The following is a 26,865-nucleotide window of genomic DNA, read 5'->3' as shown; positions in this document are numbered from 1 at the left end:
ACTCATTCGGCCTTGACATAGTGACATACGCCGATGATACGCAATTAGTCGTATCTATGAATCAGGCAGACTCATCCTCTTCAAACTTAAGCAACTGTCTAGTTGCGATTGCTCAGTGGATGGCCATCTCGCATTTAAAATTAAATGGCGAGAAAATGGAGCTCCTGATGTTAGGCAACTCAGCCATTCCCTGCCCTCTCACGGATTGGCCCCTGTGTATGGGGCCCCCGCCACAACCCAAGCCCCATATAAAGAGCCTAGGCATTTGGCTGGACACTAACCTCAACTTTCTGCAGCAAGCGACTACTCTGTCCGCCATGTGCTTTGGGCTCATGCGTATGCTGAGAAAGGTGTTACCACTTCTCCCTTTCGAAGCCCGCAGAATAATGGTGCAAGCCATTATTCTGTCCCGCCTGGACTACGGGAACTCCCTATACTTAGGGGCTCCTACCTCCACAATAAGGAAGCTGCAGGTGACTCAAAATGCTGCAGCCCGCCTTTTATTGGGCCTCAACAAACGGCAATCAGGTACTATGGCCCTGAGGAAACTGCACTGGCTTCCTATAAAAGCCAGAGTGTTGTTCAAATCCCTGTGTTTCATGCACAAAGCCATGCGAAAGACCGCCCCCACTATGATCTGCTCTCTAGCAGAACCTTACCTCCCTCACAGATCCTTGCGTTCAAGCACTGCCTTTCTAGCTACTGTCAATAAGATCAGACGTACTAGATGGGGTGGACGCTCCTTTTCCTGGAATGCTGCTAGGGAATGGAACTCTTTGCCCACCCTCCTTCGCAGTGAACCGAACCTTTTAAAATTTCGAAAGAACTTGAAAACCTATCTGTTCATCTAATTCTCCTCCTCTTTCTGTAGTATGACGGTACTTAGCGCTACGAGGCCTCCGGGTTGTTTGCGCTTTATAAAACCCGGTTAATAATAATAATAATAATAATAATAATAATTGATTTGTTGTTGCTGAGAAATACAGCAATAGAAATTAGATTGCTCGACAGGAATCTGAATTTAGTCTTATATCTTGGAGCTATCCGAGATTACTTGAGGAAGTTAGGTAACCTTCCTCCCTGTCTTGTAGCAATCTCTTAGAAAAATAACCTTGAAATTATAACTCAGCCATACTTACAGTTGAGCGCCCTTAGTCCTAGTTGCCTTTTTGTTGTTAGGAAATTTGGGTTATTTCACACCCATTACCCAAAATCACTGATTTGTTCTCAAGCATCAAAGGCGCTAGAGTTTTTTCTAAACTTGACTTGGCTAGCGCCTATCACCAAATTGAACTGCATCCTGAGTCGCGCTCTTTGACTGCTTTTGTTTCCCCTCTTGGTACCTTTCGTTATAAAAGAATGCCTTTCAGACTAGCCTGCGCGGCATCAGTCTTTCAGAGAGTGATGCAGAACATGTTGAGGGGTGTCGAAGAGTGCTTGTATTTCAGGATGATGTTCTTGTATATGCCAAGAATAACCAAATCCACGATGACATTATCAGAAGAGTGCTCGAAATTTTTTTAAAGAAAGGTGTGGTGTCAAAGAATGAGAAGTGTAAGTTTGCATGTGATGAGATAGAGCATCTAGGTCATCTTTTGTCTAAGGATGGCATTAAACCCAGGCAAGGACTCATTGATGCTATAATGAATGCCCCTGTACCCAGTGATAAGACAGGAGTTAAGTATCTATTAGAGTTATTAGAATATTATTCTAGATTCGTGGGGAATTATGCGTCCATCGTTAGACCCATCAGTAACCTTCTCAAGAGCTCCACTAAATTAATTTGGTCTTCTGATTGTGATTGTGCTTTCAGGGAGATTAAAAATGCTCTTAAAGAGAGCAATGCACTTACGCCGTTTGACCCTGAACTGCCTTGCTTTATCACTGTGGATGCATGCAAAAATGGGTTAGGTGCTATTCTTACGCAAAGGTCATTTGAAAAAGAGTATACTGTTGCGTTTGCGTCAAGAGTTTTGAGAGGTGCGGAAGAACAGTACTCCGTGATTGAAAAAGAATTATTAGCTTGCTTGTGGGCTATCGACAAGTTTTGCCCATATGTTTGGGGAAGGCATTTCAATTTAGTCACAGATTATAAACCTCTGGTGTCAATACTATCTTCTGGTCCCAGCAAAAGTTGTACCCCAAGGATCGTTAGAATGGTTAGCAAATTGCTGCAGTATCAGTTTGACATTACACACATTTCTGGTGGTAAGAATATCAGAGCTGACTATTTGTCACGTTTTCCTCAATCTTCAGATCTAGGTGAAGGCACAGGGTTTCAAGATGTGTGTGATGAGGATGAAGAAGACTGTTTTGTGGCTTTGTTGAAAAACATATTTTAGCAGTTGGGTCAGAAGGTGAGTGGAGATTAGCTTTTCCAGAGGACAACGTTCTTCAGGATGTGTGTAAGTTTAAGATCAATGGTTGGCCAAATGAAAAAGCTCTCTTTTCTGAACTCCAGCCGTATTGGAAAGTTGAATCTGAAATATCGTTAGAAAATGGGTTATTGATGAGGTGTGACAAGTTGATTCCTCAGATCAACTATTGTCAGGGAAGCTCATGATGGACATCTGGGTATTTGTCTTACCACACGACGTGTTCGTGAACATTTTTGGTGGCCAAGTATGGACAATGAGATCAAGAATGCTGTGGAAAATTGTTTGTTGTGTTGTTCCTCAGATAAGACGCTTAAGGTCAACACGCCTCCTTTATCTTCTGTTGAGTGTCCGACCGGACCATGGATTAAAGTAGGTTTGGATATAATGGGTCCTTACGAGGTATTACCTCAGAACATGAGGTTTATTATTGTTATGATAGATTATGCTTCCAAGTGGCCTGAGGTCAAAGTCGTTAGAGAAGCCAGTGCTACTAATGTTATCAAGTTTATGAAGGAGGTGTTTTTGAGGGAAGGTTTTCCCCAATTTCTTGTTTCAGACAATGGTAGTCAATTTGTGAGCAATGAATTCCAGATTTTTCTTAAATCTTGTGGTATTAAGCATCTCAGGAGTTCTCTTTACTATCCACAGGGAAATGGACTTGTGGAGAGGATGAACAGAATGGTAGGTGAATGTGTCAAGTGGGCTGTCAAGGGAAGACTTGATGTGTTGTCTTCATTAGATAGTATGTTGTCGTCATATAGGACCACTCCTCATTCTACCACTAAGTTTTGTCCTTTTGAGGTTTTGAGAGGAAGGAAAGCCAATACGACTTTTTGTCCAGGGTGGATGAACAAATGGTCTGACTCATTAGTTGATGTGGAGGTTATGATGGATAATGTAAAATCCAATGTTTGTCTCATGCAAGGAAAGGAAAAGGAGTGGTTTGATAGTAGAAGAAATGTTAAAGTTGCACCGTTGAGTGTTGGTGATCAAGAAATCTGTGCATGACAAGAAAGGTAGGGGTAAGTTTAGTGATCCTGTGAAGGTGATCAAGATTGGTAATAACTCTATTCAAGTAGAAGGGGGTAATTGGTGGAATGTGTCAAAGGTTTTTAAAACTAAATCTAGCTTGGGGAACTGTTCCAATTGTAAAGGTTCTGAGTGTGATGATGGAAGTACTTTTCATCAATCTACATCTCTTTTACAGAATAGGAGAAGCACGAGAGTTAAAGTTGTCCCACGAAGATTTAATGATTAACTCTTTGCACTGTTATTTTTCTTAAGTTTCCGTCTTCTTTTTGTTTCTTGACTTTGTTCTTTTGTTTTATGCTTTAAGAAAAGGAGATATGTTATATTCTAGGTTTATTATTATAGTTATATGAAAAGCCCTATGTATGTTACTGGAGATCTAATACTTAGCTGATGTTAATGGAACTGTGCTGTCACTGTGTATGGAATGTTATGATTGCAATGCTGGGTGGTCAACTGGGACAGTGGGAGATTGCTGGCAGATGATAAGCTGTGTAGATCAAATGCTCTACAATAAACTCAATTGAAGCTCATCTTGAATGCAGTATTTATTGAGTTTACAACATAACTGTGCGCGTGAATGGGTGCTCCTCGCCCCGTTTTCCCATTGAACGGGGGACGCGGCAGGGGTGCCCGTTGTCGCCTCTGCTCTTTGCCCTTTATATGGAGCCGCTGGCGCAAGCATTGCGTTTGGACCCGAGGGTAAAGGGAATTAAATTTGGTGCCTATGAGCATACCATCAGCTTATATGCGGATGATGTCTTCCTCTCCTTGGCCTACCCTAGCGACTCCCTGCCGGCCTGTGTTGATATACTGGGCACGTTTGTTAATGTGGCAGGTTTCAAAGTTAACATGACAAAGTCGGTAGCGCTGGATCTTTTGCTTGAGGGACATAACCGGGCTTACCTGCAGGAGCATTTCCCCTACCGCTGGGCGTCGGAGGCTGTCCCGTACTTGGGGATTCAGCTAGCGGCTACTCTGCGAGAGACGGTGTGTATCAACTACGCTACGCTACGTCAGACACTCCGTAAGGAGCTGGGCAGATGGAGGCATCTCCTGCTTTCGTGGCTGGGCAGAGTGGCTGCCGTTAAAATGACCATTCTTCTGCAAATTTTGTACCTATTTCGCGCCATCCCCCTCCGTCCCCCTGAGGGCTGGATACGCCAAACCCAATCGGCGCTCACTCAGTTTATCTGGAACGGTAAGCGTCATAGAATTAAGCTCGGCTAGCAATGTTGGCCCCAGAGAAGGGAGGACTAGGCTTGCCTGATCTGACGCTATATTATCAGGCGACCCAACTCAGGACCCTGGTAGAGTGGAGCAAATGGGAGTCAGAAAAGCACTGGCTCTTTCAAGACCAGGCAGTGGCATGCCGCCCGCTGCAGGAGGTCCCTTTCCTCCGTAAGCAGCACCGACCCCCCAACATGTATGCCTCGCAGATCACGAGAGTCCCATTGGAGGTGTGGGACCTGACCAGTACGGCGCATGATCTGACGACCTTTCTGTCTCCCCTCACGCCGCTGCTGGAAAACTCGGATTTTGGGCCTGGGCGGGATATTCAGGCTTTCGCTCGGTGGCGCCCAGCGGGCTGTAGATATCTATTCCACCTATACACGGGAGAGGGGGTGGCCCCATTCGAGAGTATGAGACAGGAATATGGCCTGCCGGAATCATAGAGGCTTAGATATCTTCAAGTGCGTCATTGGGCGCTAAATACTCAGGTTAGGGATGGGGCGGACCGGAGACTCAGCCCTTACGAATATTAGTTAATCACACGGACGACGGATAAAAAGCTCATATCAGACCTATATCATATGCTATTAGACCGGTATTCACACGTCTATAACTCAGGAAGGGTTCGCTGGGAGAAGGAGCTGTTGAGCAACAAGGAATGGGAGAGCATATACTATCGTGCGTGCCACTCCGCCTACCATATGGGGTTGACGGACACCTTCACTAAGCTAGTGACGTACTGGTACTACACTCCTGACAGGTTACATGAAATGGATCATACAAGAGAGGCATCTTGTTGGCGGGGATGTGGAGGGAGGGGTACGTTGGTCCATCTACTGTGGGACTGCGACCGGATTCAAGGGTATTGGAAGCTGGTGCTTGATGAGATAGACGCACACTTTGAGACGGAAATCCCAAGATTCCCCGCCCATGTCCTGCTGGGTTTACCCAATGCTATAACCTATCCGCTGAGAGCATGTAGAGGCAGATTAATTGCTATAGCGCTAGGCTCCGCCATTCAGAATGTGTTGGCTTTTTGGCGCACACTCCATGTTCCCACATTTCAAGGATGGTTACATCGTCTGTGGTCAGTTCTGGGGATGAAAAAGTTGTCATTGGTTAAGGCAGGGGAAGGGGCCAAGTATGCGGAACTGTGGCAGCCATTCTTGTCCTTGCTGGCTACAGAATTCAGGGAGGTGACGTGCCCCCGGTATTTGCGTTTGTTACGCCTGTCACAGATCGACTCGTGAGACTCTCTGGAATGGATGATTGCGTTAAAATAAAGGGGTGCTGGACCTGGACCGTGGGTGGTGGGGGTTTGGGAGTTGGTTCTTGTTCTTGCCTTTTCTTTTGTACGCTGGCCTGCAGATTGGTCAGGTGGATAGAGAGCTTCATGTCTCATCTAGGATCAACATATGCTCCTGTCAATGTTCTCCCTCGCCATTTTCTCCTGCATTGAATGTCTTTCAATTTATGGGAAGTTCTATTGTCTGTAGACAAGCTGATTTTTCAATAAAAAGATTTAATACTAAAAACATGGGTATTTAGGTCCCAGTGAGCTTCTCAGTACTAGATTTCAGTGGAGCTAGTACCAAGACACCTCCGGGAATATGTGTGCTCTAGAAATGCATTTAACATAACATAAGACCTTGGACTCACCGTTGTGTCATGGGGTTTGTATGGTTCCCTGGTTGCCAGGTGAGCCTGAGCCCTAATAGTGGGGCACCATGGCAAGTGAGAGAAAATTAGGATCAGCCCTCGCAAATGGCAAAACTATGCCAAAAGAATCCAAAATTTCAGCTTGCTTCCCATGCGGATCTATCTGGATGCTCTAGCCCCAGTAGAGCAAAAAACTGTAGGAGCTTTAGGCGTAGGGATAAATAATCCTTGTTGTCTAGTTCGTTTTCTGCCTCCCCAGGAGCATACTATGGGTAAACCCTACCAATCTGTCCCCTGTTGTGGGCCACCCCACCTGTTTTTTTTTTATATGGGCCTTCCCTGGTGTCTAGTGGGCTTCTGGTGATGGAGTGGGGGGGAGGGGTGACAGATTCAGATTAAACATTCTTAATTTGACACTCCCCCAGGATGGGCAGAAAACCATCATGCCCTTAGGGGGGCACGGTACAATGGAATGGTAGCCCACCTACCTTTCCATTTAAAATCAGGCCTTGTCAAAGCCAATAGGTCTGGTCTTAGCAAGCATACATTTTTTTTATTTTAGCATATGAGAGAAAAATAAATTAAATATAGGAGGGAGAAAACATAGAAGGAGGAGGATGTTGAGAAGGATGAGGAGGAAGAAGAAAGAAGGAAGGATAAATTAGAAAGAAGAGGAAGAATGAAAGAGTAAGGTGGAGAAGAAAGGAAGGAGCATGGAGGAGGAAGAACAACACGCATTGTTAATGCATAGGTTTCACCTATGTAATGAATAAAGAGCTGTTTTCATCAATCATCGTCTGGGAGAAGGAAAGAGCTCCCTGACAGGTAACGCAGGAGTGAAGAGGATGTGGCGCAGCAGGCAGAGCTGGTGATGAGAGCTGGGGACCCCGGTTCAAGTCTCGGCTGCACTGCACAACATCCTGTGATTTTATGTAAATCGCTTAGGGGTACATGCATCAATGTAAGGAATTGCGATTCCTTAATAGCGATTTTAAAGAAATCGCTATTAAGAACTCTCATTCCCTATGTATGTAGGATTCGCTAAATAAATTGCGATTCTTACACATTCCCTATTAGCGAATCACAAATTACGATTCACTAATAGGGAATGACTTCCCATTCATTCCTATGGGCCTAGAGGTCCATAGGAATGAATGGAAAACCACGCACAATTTGTGATTACCAAAAAGGTAATTGCAAATTGCGCATGCAATTTCAAGGGTGCTAGGTGACCAAAACGCCACCCTGATGCACCCCCAAAAATGGGATGAGTGCATATATGGCGCACACACATGCCCTAGGGCATGGGTTTGCACCACATGGCACTTAGAAAAATGCAATTTTTAGCATTTTTCTAAGGAATTGCAAATTACCATCAACTTGAAGTTGATGGCAATATGCGATTCCTTAATGCAAAGTTGCATTCTCAGAATGTTTCTTGCATTGCATTTAGTGAATCGCAAATTGCGATTTCCTAACTGCATAAGCAAAATAGAAAATCGCAAAAAATGCGATCACCTATTTTGAAATTGGCTTAGTGCTTCATGCATCCCAAAAGGCTAATTAGCAGGCGCAAACGGCACGATATTGTGAATTGACCCATTTGCGACCGCTAATTAGCTTGATGCATGTACCCCTTAATATCTCCATGCTGTTCCAGTTGTAAGGCGCACACATTCCAGTGAGGTGTTCTAACGTTTCATCCCCAACTTTCCCCCATCCCACCCCCCACCCCTCGCTGCTGTCGACTAATATTTCAATTTGGCTCCCGCCTTCTGTGTGGTCTGGGTCACTCTCCGTATTTCTCTACTGAGCAGGTCTCACCCAAACCCTCAGGGCTGTAAGCGCTGTGCGGCTGTGTTCGTTTGGTTATGCGCATTACTCCCTCTCCTGTTCCTGGTTGTTAGGGCTATCTGGTCGAGACCTGGCCTGTGGGGTGCTGGGAGTGGACTCCCGGTCTGCATTTTTCAGGTCATCTACTAGGGCTCCTCAAGCCTGCGCTCTCTCCGGTCTGCCTGTGCCTTCCGGAGCAGTATTCTATTTTCGCAGCCCGCTCATTTCTCCAATTCCCGCTTCCAGTTTAGTACACTATACTATACTACTACAGTATACTACTAGTACTAGTACACGTGGTCACAAGCAGAGTTACTCCTCCTCGCACAGCCCGATTGGTTGTTTGTTTGATAGTTGACAATCCTTGGGTTCTCCAGCTTCCTTTCTTATAGTCTATTTCCAGACACCAAATGTGATTTAGGGTCTGAAGCTTTTAAGGTTATATGGGAGGTGGGCATTCTTTTGAAGTGCTATCTCCTTTTTCCTAAGTAGTCTGTCACAGCAGGAGAGACTCCAAATCTGATTGGGCCACAATACAGGCCATGGGATTGACTAGAAGTTCGCATTTGGATGTCAGCCACAATGATATGTGCATCAAAAGGTTACCGCAGGGCCTAATCCCTACTCTTTATGATTCTCTTATAAGGCCCATTTCCTCCCTGAGATGTGTATAGACCCCTTCCCATTGACCTCGCTCTGAATCAAAGTGCACCTTTTGAAGTGTACAAAGAGTATTGATGAATCCACCAATATGGCACTGTTGAATGTCTCATCTGTAAGCCTAAATTCAGCCTTCCAGTGATCTGTTATGATTGGTCAGAGTTACGTGGATTAGACCGGCTCCTTTGATTAGCCGATAATGAGCCCCTGGGGTAGACAGCTCTTCTGGGAGGGCGGGTTCTGCTACATAGGAATGCCAGAGAAGGGGGAGGGGTCGTAAACAATGCGAGAGAACCAGTTTAATTTACACCTCTGCTCTTTCAACCCAGCCAGATGGTGGGATTAAGGAAGGAATTAGCAGATGCAAGGGAGAAAGACTTTGGAGATTAATCATCTTGGGTGTGTGTTCAGTCAGCTCTTCTCTCTCTGCTGCAAAATCAGCCACGATGAATTTCAGAGAAATGGTGCCCTCTGGGAGAAAAATGCATCACACTTTGGAAGATGTGGTCATACTTTGAGGTGTCGCCTTGCACATCAGTAGTGCCCTCCAGCTTGACCCAGAGACCTTGGAATAAGTGGCTTTTTATCATTACATCAAAACCGGGTATTTGTATACTCCTAGATAAGGCCAGTCTCACTAATTAGTCATGCCCACCTTTAAGTGTTCTTTTCTAAAGTTTGTCAACTAACCACACGGAATTTCACAGCTATCAAAGAAAAAAAGGGTGAGAGGAGTCAGAAAGTATCTCAATTAAGCACCATCCGTAGAGCTACTGGTTGGTACTCACCAGTTTGCTCACGTTGTCATCATCGGTAACTTTCATGACAAGAAAAGAAAGGGGAAAGTAAATGTTTTGCCCAAGTCTTAAATTTGTGTGAGAAAAGGTGAAGAAAAATAATGTGTAGATGATCATATCATCCATCAACCGTCTGGACCCCGTAAAGTGCAAAAGAATAACAATGAATTTCTAAGCTAAAATGAGTTGTGGTCCACTTATTTCATACATACTTTATTTTCAACAGTAAAGAACACTTGAAGGTGGGCACGGCTAATTAATGAGTGTGGCCTTATCTAGGTGTATACAAAAACCCAGTTTTTGATGTAATACTAAAAAGCTGCAGTGTTCTATGTAACCAGGTGATTTGTGTATGGACTTTGTGAGTGGAGGGAGATTGGCTATATTCCCTCTGTTGCTCCAATTGTTTTGATGACCTTGGAATAAGTATCTGAGAGGGGCAGAGCCTCTTAGAACTGCTGCTTGAAACTCAATAGAGAAGAATGGTCCATGCTGAGAAGTTTGAGTTCCACCAACCAGGCCCTGCACTCTGAAGACTGCGCCTGCCGCACAATCTAAACTACAGCCCTGTGGACTACCTTACCTCAAATGGACTAAAGAGTGGACTCCCTGCAAGATACATGCTAACAGAGCTCACCTGAAACACCACCACCAAATATTTTCAGCCTGGAGTACTACCAGTTGATTTGTAAGGGTCTTCTCCAGGTGGATTGCAGGAACTGATGTCCCAAACAGTTAAGGACAATCTTGGAGCTTCCAGACCCTTGCATTAGGTTTTGGACACATTAGGACCCTTTGGGGAACTTCCGGAAGAAGTTCCAGAAGTTTGGAGAAGTTTTAAGCAACTTTGGAAAAAAGCTTCATAAGTGGAACGACTCAGACTGGCCAGTCAAGCCGGCAACCCTCAACCGAGAGCAGCCCTGCCGTCCAGGTTTTCCCGACTTCTAGAGTTTGATTTGGAGTTGGCTGAAACCCAAGCTGGCAAACCCTCAACAGTTCCTGCCGGGTGGAGAGCATTGAGGAACCCCACAAGAAAAAGCTCTGTAAAATTTTCAGAGGCAGAAGTAGAAAAGGTGCCCAGGACCAACCGCAAGACTGCCTGGATCCCTGGTTCATCCCACTGGAAAGCTCCGGAGGTCTGACTTCCATAAGTTTGCCCGGGAGCTCATCGCAAGGCAAGCCTGCGAATCCTCACTGAATCCGTACTGGCTGAGAGCTTCGAGGGACCCTAGAAAGAAAAGCTCCAGAAACGTTTTTACGTCAGAAGGTAAAATCTTTGACCGAGACCTAATACGAGGGGTAGCCGTGCAGGGTTCCATTGCGGTCAGCCTGAAACTTTGACTTTGTCCCGGTCTAGCGCAACCAGATGTCCCAAGAGCCGCTATAGGTTTCTATTTGCTATATACTGCTAAATCTTTATAAATTCATATTTCCGGTTCCCCACATTGGATTTTTTTTGTTTTAAAGATAACATTGTTTCCTAATTTTATAAATTGGTGTTGGACTTTTATTGTATGTTGTGCCTTATTATTTACTGAATTGGTGCTTTTAAATACTTTACATTCCTATCTTTGAAGTTACGCCTGCCTGCTCACAGCCAAGCTATCGAGGGTTAAGCAAGGAAATAATTTTCTAAGACCTATTCTGAGCCCTAGACTGTATTAGTGGCCTTAATGCCAGAGGCATATATACATTTGCCACTATTCATAATCCACTTTACACAAGGAACCCAGAGTGTTTCATGTACTGTACCATTCACAGGCAAACACCCAGCATATAGCACACACGCACTGCACAGCGCTACATCCTATATATATATATATATATTGTACCATTCACAGGCACACACACCCAGCACAGGCATATAATATAAACGCATATCCGTGTATTGTACTGTTCACTCGCACACATACACTCACACATATATATCACACATGCACTGCGCTTCACTATACACCAACCAGATGTACACCAAATGTGAGTTAAGCACACATCAGCGGAACCTAAAATGAGTGATCCTGTAGGCCCCACTCCAGTGACAAAGGTAAACAGGACCTGCTCACTCCTACTGATCACTACAGAGTATGTTGCCATCACCACGCTTGTGCTGCTTACTTCCTGGTATAAGCAGTAGCCTTTCACCACTGTGAGGGTAGCGCTGAGGGCACCCGCCCGATCCAAAAGGTTTGCAGTAAGTGAGACAGGTCTATGTCATGGTGCACACGCATCATCCGTGCTTGCCCATAACAGCAAAAATCCGCATTAGGGATACAGAATTCAGTACAATTGAGGCACTCAGGGAAGAGATACACATCTATCACCATGCAAAATACTTTTTTATCCAAACAGATGGCAATAAAGATTTTAATACGATCAAAACAAATCAAGACACTTTTGCTTGGTGTTGCACAAATGATACATTTCACTGAAACCTAATTTCCACAAATTATCAAAAACTGCATGTCTGTGCTAAATTTAGTGCCCATTTATATGGAAAAGGTGCTGTCAGTAAATGACAGAGCGCGATCGCATGATGCTTTAGTAATATATATGCAACAGTGTGTTTCAAAATGCACCACCAGTTTGATACTACACCCTTACCACTCTTTTGTGGAATACAATTGCTTCACTTTGTGTGCAGCTAGGATTTTTCACAATCCCTTCAGTGATGTAACATTGATGTCAGAACCCCCACTCTAAAATTGTTCAAGCACCACTGATATAAAGGTGCTGAACTATGTTCCAAAAGTCGAGTTTTAAAACAAACCCTTTCAAGAATTCCCAAGCAAGACTCTCAGTGAATCTTCCAGTATTTGTTAATGCTCTTTTATTAACTTCACAAAGCCATTTCAACAGAGAATGTCCCCACTATATGTAATCATATACAATCATTCCACTTGTATATGACTTTCACAAATAAATTGAGAAATTCGATGTGCCGATTTTGAGTCTGGGGAACTAGGTTTGAGTTGATGTATTGGGCTTTGACCAAAACACTCAATCTTCCATCTTTAAAATAAAATGAATCTAACATTATGTGATGTAATCCGATGCTCATTTAAAGCACACCAATGCCCTTGGGCAGTAAGCGCAAAATATAAAAGTGCAATATATGTAGAGAGAGAGCCAAAATGTACAATTGGACCTCGTCTTAACACAAAATGGATATATGGCTTTATCCCATACTCTGGGAAGAAGGTTTTTTTCAAATTTGCTAAAATCACCGGTATCAACAAGATTTTGTATAAGCCTTGTGATTTTAGTGAACAGGTGCCACAGGCCACGACTCTCTCTCTGCAAAGTGTTCCAACCTCCAGTGCAATTTACCATCTGCTACTTTTATAGGCAGAACAATATCATGGACACAGTCCGATAAAGACATATCGGAGGGCATGGCCAAGGTTGTAAACTTACAAACAATTGTAAAGAGTATGTCATTTTGGTAATGCAAAGCATTTTAAAAGCACATCTACTGGTACATTAAAAAAATCGCTCCACCTCATATCTGTTAAAGTTGAGTGTTCTAAAAATTGGGCTGTGGTTTGAAAAAGTTTGTGAAGCACTGCTCTAGACAAACTAGTCCCCATATTTTTTTTTAATTATTCTTTTCATTAAACAAGCTCAAGATAAAATACATACTTTTCATAATTATTCATGCACGTCAACACGGTCAGCAAACTTGTGAAACATTTATTGGATGCTCAAGCATTAATCCGTACCCTAAAGTACAGGCAAAATAGCTTATGCACACATAAAGGTATCCCACACCTGTGGGCGTCTCAACTCCCTCTGTATTTGTGTCAGTGTGACCAGACCTTCTCCCACTTCTTAATGCAGCCCCTGCTTTTGTACACAGTTTCTTCCGCTTGCTGGCACTAATCTAAATCTTTTCCCCATTCAGCCACTGATGGTGACTGGGGCGCCACCCACAGTCTATCAATATTCCGCTTTGCAACGCCAGCCGCCAATGTCAACCAGATATTAATATATCTAGGTCTGTCTGTTTCTCCCTTACTCAATAGGAGCAGCTCCTTTGCATCCAGTGCGACCTCCACATTAGATACTTTTGCCATTACTTCTGTAATCTCCTGCCAGAAGGGCACAATCTTGGGACATTCCCATAGGATATGGAAGAATGAACCCGCCCGCTGGCAGACCCTGGCGCAAAGGGGCGTCAGCGCCCTCCCCATTTAAATAATTCAGTCTGAGGATAATATGTACAATATAACACTTAAAGCTGTACCAGCCGGAATCTTGAACGTATCGCTATTTTTCTAGGGCCCTCGAGCGCCTCCTACCACTCCTCATCGTCTAGATTGCCCAAATCATCAACCCAGGCTGCTCTAAGGGCTATCAGAGGGTCTGGCATGTTGTTCATAAGTTCACGGTAAATGGTGGATGTGGCTTTCTTGAGGATGGGGTCTGCCAGAAGTCTGTCTTCTAGGGGAAATGATCTGGAAGGGTCGTGCCTCGTTATATATGGCTTCGCAAGGCATGCATGAGTCTCAAGTATGAGTATCTTTGAGTTGGGGTTAGGCTTTATTCCTTCTGTAGGTCTTCACACGATAGAGGTGCGTAGATTCACCATAAGTCTCCTAACTTTTCTATTCCTATTGTCTGCCAGCTTTTGAGACCGCACAATGTTACTACTTCTTTCAGATGGTCTCCTACCCAGACAGGTGTCATGCTTGTTAACCTGCCCTGCCATCCCAGCATTTTGTTTTCTTCCTTCCAACATGCCACCACTGTTGCGGTGTGACTAGGCCATGTGGGGCACATCTTTCCGGCGTGGATAAGTGACTCACAGCTCCCCTCTGCCATTGCTTCTCTGTACACTATATAGGCAGGCTCTTTTCAATCCACGAACACCCAGTCATTTATGACCAATAGTTATGAGGCTAAGTAGTATAGCCTTATGTCCTGAACTGCGTGTCCACCATGGTAAACTCCTCGCTGCAGCTTACACAAAGCTATTCTAGGTGCGCCACCCTGCCACAACAATGTCCGGACATCTAGCGCTACTCGCCCAAAAATCGGCGTGGGGATTTGATAGGGGGAGAACTGCATGATATATAGGAGACGTGGCAGGCTAATCATCTTGTATAACGCCGCTCTGCCCATAAGAGATAGCGGCAGGACTCCCCAATTTCCTACATCTGTATGAAGGCTCTCCAATTGGGGAGTGAGATTACTCGCCTGAAATGTCTGGTGCTCTCAGGTGACAAATATACCCATGTATTTACAGCCATCCTTTACAATCCGGGCCTCACATTTCGCTGACTTAGCCCAATTCATAGAGAAACCCGAATAGCTGCCAAACAGTTCAAATATTTGCAACACTCGCGCTATCGAGTAATAGGGTTGTGCGAGATGAAGGATTATATCATCCGCATATAACAATATCCACTCCTCCCATCCCAACGGAGTTACTATTCTGACCCAATGCGCCAATGGTTCCAAAGTCTATGCAAACAGTAGTGGTGACAGGGGGCAGCCCTCTCTCATGTCGTGCCTCTTCTCACCTAGGCCCCCAGAAATTATGAACAAAGCATGAATATGACTCAGATGCAGGTTATAGGTTTTAGGTGCCACACAAGTCTCAATGCTCAATCAGTTTACTCGTTTGCCTGATTTAATGGTGTAATGGGTAGAAATGTACTAACTAGTCCCTCACGCTCAGCTGGTTCAAACTTGGTGGCTTGCCGTCACTGCAGGCAGAGGTCTGAAGTACTCAGGTGTGGTCGCTTTTAGACTACTGAAGAGGATGGATCTGATGCTGCTCTGAAGTCTGGGTTCTCTTGCGGGCACCGACTGTTACAAAATATATATGAATATCCATATAAATTCGTGTGCATGCACTTCAAAAGATTTCATGCTTATATAAGATCACATTAACATGAGGCCTGTAGCTCAAAAGGGCTTCCTATCTGACCTTGACTGGACAAGCTTCAACAAACTATTCTGTACCCTCTTACAGGTCACCTTGCTTGTCTGGACTACATGATATGCAAGTGTTACACAGTGCAGAGCCTGCCTTTCTGGTGTGCCCATATCTGGCTGTTTTGCATGGTGCAGACATTGCACATCCATGTCAGCCATATTTGGCTTGGTGCTTTATTCTAGTTCCGCTGACATGGCATTTCATAGAGTATATAACACATAGAAACTTGTCACTCTGGGAAGAAGCGGTTTGAGAGCCCCTAAGGTGGCAGATCTGACTTCTTCCTTGCTAATTAGCAATGATGCATGCTTTTGGTACCAATAAATAAATGTCACTCTGTTTCTGAGAAAACCTGCTCTGTCTGGTGAGTTTCATTCATTTGTACCTGGGAGGGTGCCAGTATTTCCCCATCACCGACTCAGCAGTCACAGCACCCATCCAGCTGAGGCAGCCCCCACTGGGCGGATGCAAGCATCATAGTCATGCAGCTTCGATTGCAGGCACAACAGTGCCACACTTCACCCTTACCATCCACCAAATGGCAGGAAGAGGTAATAAGCAGCACCTTGCTAAAAATAGTATTTGTGGAATTCAAACAGTAGCTCTGTCCTCTTCACTTAAGTGTCTGGATCTCCAATTTCTAGCCACAGAAAGTAGGCTATACGTTTCCATTGTCTAGGGAAGCTGTCCTCATCCTCCATCTTATGCCTTGAGAAACCAGAGGCATCCAAAATGTACATGCTACAGACAAACTACATGCACACACAGGCTTGACATACACACAGCATATCAGTATAAGGTTTGCAACAGATTTATACATGAGAGGATCATTAGGCCCCACTCTTTCTGATTCAGAAAAAAGGTCTGTGTGTGCACCGGGAATCAGGGAATTACAGGGTGATGCATTCAAAGAGAGCACTACTGATGCATCTCAAGGGAGCACTTGATTAAGAACCTTAAAAGAACATTGCGCGAGGTACCTTACTGGAGTGCTATGTGCTGTGCCTTAGGGGAGCACATAAAGCCAGATGTATTTAGCCTTTTTGAGATTGCTAACAGCGCAACCACAAAAAAGCTTTTTTTTTATGTACAAATGCCCAATTTGAGATTTTGGTATCCTATTACCGAATTGCAAATTGGGTTTGCGATTCAATATTAAGAAGGGGCATTTAAGGAAAATGGACTGAATTAAAAAAAAAAAAAAATCTTATTTAAACGCAATCACGGAAATGGTGGTCTGCTGACCCCAGCAGACCACCATCCCTGTGATTTTTGTGATTCCCTATAGGTCACAAACCAAGAACTGAGGGAGGTCTATTTGCGGCCCGCTTGAAATTACTAAATGTGTTGAACACACATTTATACATCGCGGTATGTAACCTTTACAACGAAACTTTTACAATGACCTACCATTACAACGCAACTTTTACAACGCATACTATTACAACGCATTGCTCTGGGGGGCGCTCCAGGATAGGGAATAGGTTATTTTACTATCCAATAACCTTCCCTACTATCCACGGGGACTGGAGTTGGAATAGTAAATTAAACTATTCACTATCCAGCACCCCAAAGCGCTATGCGTTGTAATGGTATGCGTGGTAAAAACCGCGTTGTAAAGGTAGGCGTTGTAAAAGTATGCGTGGTAACGTCATACATCCGTACATCGCTGTTTGCAATTACTTAATTGCGAATCACAATCATTTGTTATTAGGTAATTGTAAAACCTAGGATACGTACATCTTGCCCTTGGTGAGTTACAGTTCGGGTTCTATGCATTAGGTAAACACTGGATGATGTACAATGGGTGGATATGGTGATGTAAAATTAGTATGACATGCTATTCATCATATCTTGTGCAACACCTTCCCCCAGTCCTTGTTATTTTGGTCAGCAGAATGTTGCATGTTGGAGATTTTAAGCTTTTACATGTAATAGTAAAAGGACAACTTGAATACTCAGACTGCAAAATGCCCTCTGCCGGTGTCACACATGTTGTGGGCTAATTGGTTGCCTCGCAAATGGGTGAAATAAAGCATACTCTTCCTCTTTCTGAAAATGTGCCTAGTATTCCGCATGCTGCAATCATTAGGCTTAAATCATGGTATACTTATATATATATATATATATATATATATAGAATTTGGGCCTTTATGTACAAAGAATCGATTAAGGAATAGTAAATTGCGACAAATAACGAGGCGCAATTTGAAATTCCTTTCATGGAATGCACAAAAACGACTTGTTAACAGTAATTGAAATTTGCACACAGACTTCTAATGAATCCAGAGTTATTTTGAGAACCAACCTATAAGGTAGGTAGTACATTGTGACCCACTACTATTGGCTGCAATGACTGGCATGGTGGGCTGCTGGTGTCTACAAACCACCACATCGGTGACTGCTTTTAAATAAAGCATTCTTTTTTTTTTATTGCAATCTGTTTGCAATCTGTTTTCCTTAAAGGAAAATGGTATGTGTTTAAAAAAGAAAAATGACACAAACCTCTTTTATGAGCAGGCAGGCAGTGATCTCATGGACCACTGCCTACTTATACAAATGTTTTTGTGAACATTCACAAAGGGGAAGAGATCCCCTGGAGACCCCTTCTCATGAGGGGATGGTAAAATGTAATGTTTTGCAACCAGATTTTAGTCGCGAAACATGAATACATCCCTTAAGGAATAGGTATTTGGAAGAGGCACCCTTATCACGCCCTTCCAAACATCAATTCGATACCCTAATAGCGATTCGATACGATTCGATAACATATTACCAAATCGATAATTGGATCAGAAAAGCTTTGATTTTACGAATCAGAGCCTTACTGACCATTAAATGGCATGATACATGAGAGCCTTGGTTTCTTGCCTTACTTGGCAACTAAAATACTACACTGCCATTGAATCTACTTTGGTAACTTTTGGTTATTCAATTAATCACCCTTTTACTGTAGTTTTCGTGCCCCAGTAATGTCACATCATGTGATGTTATCAAGAACTCAAACGTTATGGGATGTCACATTTTCCTGAAATATCAAATGGCATGTGATGCCACTTTATCGATTCATTTCATCTAAATTGATATCCATTGCGCTTGAAGCTGCACAGAGTCGGGCTATGTAACACCCCTTTTTATTAATTGGTTTTAAAATAATTTGTATGCATTATGAAATATGATCTATTGTTTTTAACCCCTTCGCTGCGGCGGCTATTCCGCCGCAGCGCTATGGGGGGAGGCGGGGCCGCGCGGCGCTCCCGTGCTTGTGACGGAACTGCTCCGTCACGAGCCTCGGGTGCGTTGTGCTTATGACGGAACGGTTCCGTCACGGCCCTGCCCGCTCTTTAGAACGTCAGCGCAGGCGCAGAATTCGCGCCGCGCAGGCGCGGCGAGCGGGCCGTGACGGAACCGTTCTGTCACCAGCACAGCCCACCCGAGGCTCGTGACGGAACGGTTCCGTCACGAGCATGGGAGGGGTTAATGTATAGTTTTATGATCTATGCTTTCAATATAAATCTAATAAAGTTTAAATTGATTGATTGATTGATATCCATGGCCCTTTCCGGTTTCAAATAATATAATTGAATATTTTATTCAAACATCAAACAAGGTGCTGTGTGAGATAAAACATATCCTATTGTACCTAACACCACTACCTCAACTATAGGCAGGGGACCCAAACTGAAAGACGCAAACGAATCGAATAGCATGGAATATGAATATCCTATTTCCACACAGTGTAGCTCACAACAGATGCTTGTGAATTCTGTGAATTTGTAAATATCGCAAATCTTTTACAAATAACTCACCAGCAATTGTCAAGATTAACAGAAGATTTCGTTTTAGCCACATGCAATGTGTGGAACAGCAGTTCTTGATTGGCAGTCTTTCCAGGTTCAGGTGGTTGAGGTGATGACCATCTGAAACAGGAACTTCAACGTTGTTGGTCATTTCTAGTTTTTCGACTAGCCAGATGGGAAACGGAGGCAGTGAACCTGAAGAGATGGGCGGAAGAGAGAGGAGAAGCAACACATGAAAGATGAGCATAAGCACTACATGAAGAGAGTAGCTGGTTACTGCATCCAGAAGATGTCAGAGAGGTCACAATAGTGAATAAAGTCACAAAAGAATAACAAAGCTGAGGAATCAATTGTCTAGAGGCCTATGCTGTCTTGAAAGAAACACACTGTTTTTACTTTGCATCAAGCAACAGATGAAAACAGAACTCAATGATAAATAGCTGAAAGATTATGCATTTTTCCTTTCACTTATGCATCACATTTTGCTTCAACTTCACTCCTCTTTCACACCCATTACATTATGAAGGATGAACCAAACCCTAAGACAGACATCATGTAGTCACTAAACAAATGCAATCAATTAATTTACTCAATTGCTCCCTACATTAATTAATTACATCAATACATTAATCCCTAGACTAATCAATTACTCCCTACATAAGCAAAGTGGCGGCTAGTAGGGAACGGTGGCAGGGGGAGGTGGGAGTCATTAGAAAAAAGAAAGAAAAAAGAACTTACCTGCTGGTCGCCAGTCGCCGGTCACCAGCTGCCGCCTCTCCTCAGATTCAGGATGCAGGAACAGGAAGCACCTAGGCTTCCAGACTCCCATAGCCAATCACGACGCTGCTGATAGCAGTATCATGATTGGTCGGAGTGCCTGGGAGCCTGGGCATGTTCTCCACCCAGGTTGTACAATACAGCCAGCGGAGAGAATGTTCAGTGCGCATGACGGTTTGGCCGGCCCAAGGCAGACGGCCAAACCGTCATGCACACTTAAGATGCAGCAGCAACCATTACTCCTCCCTCTGGGTCACGGGAGCCCAGCTGTGCCCCAATCTAACCTGCAACTGCAAGAGCAATACTAAAAAAAATTGGTAATAACAATCTGTTATTATCATTTTTTTACCCTTTGCACTGCTTTTAAAGCAGTGGGGTGATGCTCCTCCGCCTTGGCGGAGGTGCCGCCGCTGTATAAGCATACTGTTATATAGGTGTTGCTCTCCTATAAAGCTTCCTTTTCATGTCTCCTTCTAAGGAAGGCATACCCTGGATTCTAAGGAGGTCTGCCTTGTTTGAGCATTGACTCTGGTGTTCGTTCCAGTGCCCAGAAGGTGAGCTGTTGCACAGCTGCACGTCACACTGCATAATTTATTAAAGAAAGTGTCTGCAAAGGTGGGCAGGAGAGTCCCGGAGCCAGGTGTTGTAAAACCCCCTGTGCTCTTGCCTCCTTCCAGGATTGCTGTTCAGACTAAGTTATTTGCTGGGATAACCTTAATACATAGCTGATGGGGGAGCCTAATAGCAGGATGGAAGGCTCTCGACAAAGTGATACCCTGCAGTATCCTGTGCTTTCAGCGTGCTCGTTAACTTCTCATAAATTGGATGGGGGGATGTATTGCAGAACTCACTCTGCAATGGCGATCTATCTCCCAGTCCACCCTGGGCATTCGTAAGACTTCCGAGGAGGCTTTGGTGCCTAGATGGTGGCCAAAGCGGCACCGCCGACAAAACTCTGCTAAGGGCTTTCCTCATAATCTCCACATTAACTTTCTAGTTCCTAAAGTTTGTGGGAAACCACAGTAGCAACTAAGGTCACAGCTCCTGAGAACTCTATTTGTAAGCACGTGGAGGGATTCTTGGGAAGCCCCACACCAACTCATTATTTGTCTTCAGTTATGTAACATAATTCAGCTCAGACATCCGAGGGCCTAACAGGACATAGTAGAGGGCTCTGAGCATGATGACTCTGCTATTTGAAAGGGGGTCCATCTTTTCATATTTTGACTTTGATTCCATTATACCCCTTTTGAGTTCAGCAGTAACAATGGTGTTAGGTGTAGACTGGTTCAAGACTTTGAAGGTGGACCAATCAACAATTCACAAAGTGCCCATTTTGGATACAAAATATTTTCGGCGTCAAATGGGAGAAATGGTCAAGGGGGGCGATTAACGGTGAGAAGATGGGGGGTGGGGTTCCTATTGGCCCCAAGCTTCCTTCCTGTTCATGGCCTCTTATTGTGAACCACATCACTTCACTATGAATACATAAATGAATGGTAGAGTGAATAAATGAACGAGCACTGGACACGCAAAGCAACTGGTTTCAGTCAGACAGACGGGGATGAACCTTGATAGCAACAGGATGATTCTTAAGAGTCTGCACGAGCTTCAAATCAATTGAGATACAGAATTAACACTGCAGATACTTGAAAAGCCGATCTATGTGTAGAGCAACTCGTTGCAAAGCCACTGTATGATTTAAGCATGCAACATTTCTCAGTCTCATGATCCTCATGCAGCCCTAGTCAAGGAAGCAGTGACCAGCTTCAACCTGGATCCCACCCAAAAGATCTGTAATCAGATGGACTTGAAGCAGGGTAATAGAGTGCCCACCCCTTGCAACTTACATTCTCAATGTGCTTTTCACTGCATTACTCAGCGTGCTATTCATTATTCAATTGTAGTATGTGATTGAATAAGGATTCGACATGGGGTAATATACTATCTTGAAATATTTTATAGAAACTAGCTGGGAAACTGTTGGACCCTGGCCCTTTCCCAGGTTTGAGTGAATTAATTTCATGTCTAATTTCATTAGGAGTGATGCTTTGGTTGAGCAATTTGTTGTTGGAGTCATTGAGAATTGGTAGTTGTAGTTTATTCAGGTACATTTGGCTTTTATTGAGTGAGGGGTTGATACCGGGTTGTGTAGCTCACTGCAGTGTTCCGGAAAAGTGTTTCTCCTTTGCTCTGTGCTAAGACCTGTATGTTAACTACCAGGCAACTCTGAGCCGTCCCCTCACACTAGCCCATGGCCCCTTAAGGCCTTGCTGGGTGCACCCCAAATCATTCCGCCCCATCTTGTGAGTTGCAGCCTCCCTGTGCCCCAGATTGCAGTGAGCAGAGTCCAGGAAGTGGTAAGGAGGCAGACTAGTGCTGTCTCTTCCTCAAAACAAAAGTTTTAAAAAAAACGATTTTCCCTTTCTGTGATTTCTGTCTTTGCCTGTGGTTGTTACAGTTTAAAGTTTGTAGTTTTAACCTGCCTGTGATTGAATGTTTTATCACCTGTTTTGTGTTTTAAACTTGTGTTTTTTCCTGCTCATGATTGCTTCCATTTAACATGATATAATTGTGGGATTTGCAGTCCAAACTCTGTAGTTTTTCCCTCTCATTGCTGATGACTTTCAGTTTTCCCTCCAAATTTCTCCTTTGCTCTGTGCTAAGACCTGTATGTTAAAATAGTGCACCCCCATCCACCATTTTGTGTTCACAAGCCAGTGAAACCGACCCCTTGCCTCCCCCGCCCCCCACCCCCCAGCAACAGGGATATTCTGCTTCTGTGAGCTGTTTAAACTGTGTTTACTAGGGACTGTGCACTTCGTTTTTTGGCCAGTAGAGGGAGTAAAGTTTCATTCAAACAGTATTGTTAAATTTCAAGTTAGTGAGGTCTTTACCTGCAGAAGTCCAAAGTGTGGATTGTGCCTGTCTGTCTCCTAGGAGATTCTGAACAGGAAAAGCAGCTCCCAACCCCCCCACCTCCCCTCCCGGCCAGGAGACCCAGGACTGGGGATTGGCTATTCAACTACCAAGCAACTCTGAGCCGTCCCCTCACACTAGCCCAGGCCCCTTAAGGCCTTGCTGGGTGCACCCCAAATCATTCTCCTCCATCTTGTGAGTTGCAGCCTCCCTGTGCCCCAGATTGCAGTGAGCAGAGTCCAGGAAGTGGTAAGGAGGCAGACTAGTGTTGTCTCTTCCCCAAAAAAAACGATTTTCCCTTTCTGTGATTTCTGTCTTTGCCTGTGGATGTTGCAGTTTAAAAATTGTATTTTTATCCTGCCTGTGATTGAATATTTTGTCACCTGTTTTGTGTTTAAAACTTGTGTTTTTTCCTGCCCATGATTTCTTCCATTTAACGTGTTGAATTGTGGGATTTGCAGACCAAACTCTGCAGTTTTTCCCTCTCATTGCTGATGACTTTCAGTTTTCCCTCCAAATTTCTCCTTTGCTCTGTGCTAAAGACCTGTATGTTAAAACCATGCACCCCCAGCCACCATTTTGTGTTCACAAGCCAGTTAAACCAGCCGCCATGCCTCCCCAACCCTTCTCAATCCAAATAACTGACTAACATATCCACCACTAAAATTACTTTCATGTTTCACCATACTAATTCAACACTAATCCTGATGGGTTCCAGAGTAGGGTGCTGTCATATAGTTACTGCTTCTCTATACACTGTGTTAAGTTAGCATGGGCTTATTAAATGTTTAAACACCATTTTTCCTTTTTGCTGCTTCTGCACACGGCACATAATTGTTGATTTAGCTTTCAACCTAGAGGAGCGTTGTGATTTACATGAGAATAATATGTTATTGCTCTGATATCAGCTTTGCTTAATAAACTATGTCTGTACAGAGAGTGCTGAAGCTTCAAGGATAACACGACACAGAATTGTTATGAGGTCTGATCTCCGCACCTTCATAGACATAACATAAGTGCAGCTCCTGCCAAATTCTGGCTTTAGGCGCGTTTTATATTGCTTTGCTTAGAGCACACATACACACTTGATGCGGTTCGCATGCAGAGAGCTGGTGGAAGCTGATGTGATCTCTTCATACTAGGATCTTGAGGTATGGGCCCGCCCTGCTAAAACCCAAAGAGACCTTCTTAGATATTAATATAATATGCTAGTTAGGGAGGGTGAGAATAAGGTGTTGTTAACGCTTATTCGTTACAGCATATTAGCATGCTGTCACCTTTTGCTTTCTATGGACTAGTAACTATGCTGATAACTTTGCTTCTGATAATATGTTTCCTTGTATTATCTAAGATACTGCGTTTGAGAAAACGGCATTAGTAAATAAATATTTCAAATGGGCACGTGTCCTCATTTACTCCACGTTCTGGTTTGAAATGATTGTATAACGAAAGAGTGTCTAATCATTGGGAGTTTGTTATGACCAATGAGACGCTGTAGCTAGCCTGGTAAGGGGATTTTGGGTACTGAGGTGAGTTTTGGGCCACCCTAATTCGCCGAGGTTCCAAATCTCTATGCACAGTTCTGTGGGAGAACGGAAACCCTGCTACATGGCGCCCGTACGTTGGTGGTCTTATATCATGACACTCGAGTAGTATATCATTCAAACCTTAACCCCTTCACTGTCGTTTCCGGAAAACGGTGGTGTCGGACAAACCTACCTATTTTTGAAATAGGTCTTTTCAAGCTTGAATCTTTCTAAAACGGTTTCCTTGGATTACTACCCAGTTGTGCTACAAAGTTTACTTTGTTTTTCTAAGTTCCTGTGTGATCATGGCCCAGCCTGTGGACATTCCGCAGCATAGTCGCATTGCGGTGCGCAATCATATGCAGACTTACCAAGTCCCCTTGGAAGGCTTGGCTGTGATTTTGGTGGTGAGTGCGGATGCAGCTTACCCTTACGAACTGTTTTATTCGTGGGTGACGTTTCCGGCAGTGGACGCTAATTCTGGTGTGTTCCACAACTACACTGCCTCTCCTGTGCCAAATGAATATACTCCGTACTGGGCACTGGAAATACCGATTGATCATTGGCAGCATCGAGTTTGGTTTGGTGGCACCCTACCCCATTCCTTAACCGCTCCGAGGTTAGGTCCTTTGTCCATTCCAGGCGCAAATTGGCCTGTTTTGGCTGAATTTACTCCTCATCCTCAACACAGCAATTGTACCCTAGCGGAGGTTCGTAGACTGCATGTAGTTTCAATTGCCGTGATTTGTGCATTAGTGCAATACATAGGTCGTCACCTCCCGGGTGGGCCCCCGGGGGGTCCGGCTCTTCCAGCAGGACAGGGCGATTTGAAGCTCAGTCCGGTAATGGTCAATGCTGTATTTGGTAAGCACCCCGATGAAAAGGATGACTTTCCTTTCTGACTTGCCGAGAAATTTGACCAACTGGAAGCAGTATTTCCTAATACGACTCCTGGTGATAAACATAGAATCTTGACGATTAGTTTACCAAAAGATTTAGCACCCGAACTCGTTGACTGTGAGACCTGGGGAAAAACTTTTGCGGCTGTTTATGCGAGGTGTTACGGCACCCCATCTATGGCTGTACTGCCTACGATCATTAAACGTGTTCAAGATGATCACGGACCGGAAGCAGCGGTTGAATTGGGTATGCGCCTGTGTGGCTCCTTTGAGATAGTTTGCGATCTCATACTTGCTAATGTCAAGGGGGATGCAGTGAACTTTCAGGTGGCTAATGCTTTGGCTGCTATCCCCGATGCCGAAAAACCCCGTCAGTTAGCGAGGATTGTTGTGGCTGCTTATAAAACAGTGGGTCGCACAAGTAAGGGTCTAAAGCCTTTTACAGTCAAGGAGAAAAAACAACCCCAGGGGCAGTCTTCTGAGACGGAAGTTCAGCCCAAGTCCAAAAAACAAAATTGGCCTAAAAAACAGAAACAGGGTAAGCAACATCAGCAGACTCAAGAGTCTTATCCTGCGGCTACGATGCCTGCGCCGACAGAGCGTGTTTATGACTTGCGCGATCGCGCGACTATTAAATCACCTGATAGATTTCAGGTTTCTGATCAACGCTCTCCTCGTTCCTTTCAGGACTCATCGGCCCCGAAGACCGGTGGTGGAGGAGGCGGAAGAGGTCGGGGTGGTCAGCAAGGACGTGACCAGCCCCGCCAGAGAGACGGTGCAGGGAAGCAGGACGGCTCAACACCGAAGAGACCGCAGTTTGCCAAAAAGAAAGTTGCGGCTTTGACAGCGCATCGATAAGCTACAGATAGTGAGAACGCGGCTTCGGAATCTGACGTGGGCTCTGACCTTGCTGGACAGCGCGGCGGAGATTACCATTGTGAGAGAGGCCCTGCGTCCACTACTGAAGGTGACAGCGACTGATGTTTATGTTGTGATAGAAACAGCGGATACGAGAGTTGCTCCCCCTGATAGACTTTTTGAAATTGTCCTGTAAATTGAAGGAGACATACAACGTACTGTAAAAGGGGTATTTTGGGGAAATCTTTCGTCTACGTATGACATTTTGCTTTCGGAGGCTGACTGGCCCCCACCTTTTGTCCTTGCGGCGCCGCGAGGGGAGGAGGTAATCCTCCCCAATTTCGCGAACACTGTCTCGAAAGAGCATGCGCAGCATTTTGCAGAAGAGTGGGCTAAGGCTCTAGCACCGGCTCTGTACCGCAACCAGTGTGGTTGGGATAAATTGTCCCCAAGCCACGAGATACCTTTGCGGTCTCAGCCACAGCCTCAACCTCAATATCCCATTCGGCGAGAAGCCAAGGCTTCCGTCGCGGCTATCCTTGAACAATTGGAATAT

General features: G+C 44.4%; 1 protein-coding gene across 1 annotated transcript in view; it reads right to left on the bottom strand.

Moving 5' to 3' along the window:
* The window catches only part of LOC144770521 (excitatory amino acid transporter 2-like), a 712,365-nt gene extending 692,857 nt beyond the window's left edge, over positions 1 to 19,508 (bottom strand). Inside the window, exon 1 of the mRNA XM_078655127.1 lies at positions 19,340 to 19,508. Coding sequence (XP_078511253.1) covers positions 19,340 to 19,481 — 142 coding nt within the window. The 5' untranslated portion in view covers positions 19,482 to 19,508. The remainder of the gene's footprint in view (positions 1 to 19,339) is intronic.
* Positions 19,509 to 26,865: the final 7,357 nt, after the last annotated feature.

Source organism: Lissotriton helveticus, chromosome 7 (assembly GCF_964261635.1).
Source record: "Lissotriton helveticus chromosome 7, aLisHel1.1, whole genome shotgun sequence".
In the NCBI taxonomy this organism is placed as follows: domain Eukaryota; kingdom Metazoa; phylum Chordata; class Amphibia; order Caudata; family Salamandridae; genus Lissotriton; species Lissotriton helveticus.
Note: the sequence above shows the minus strand (reverse complement) of the source record. Positions and strands in the feature narration are given on the sequence as shown.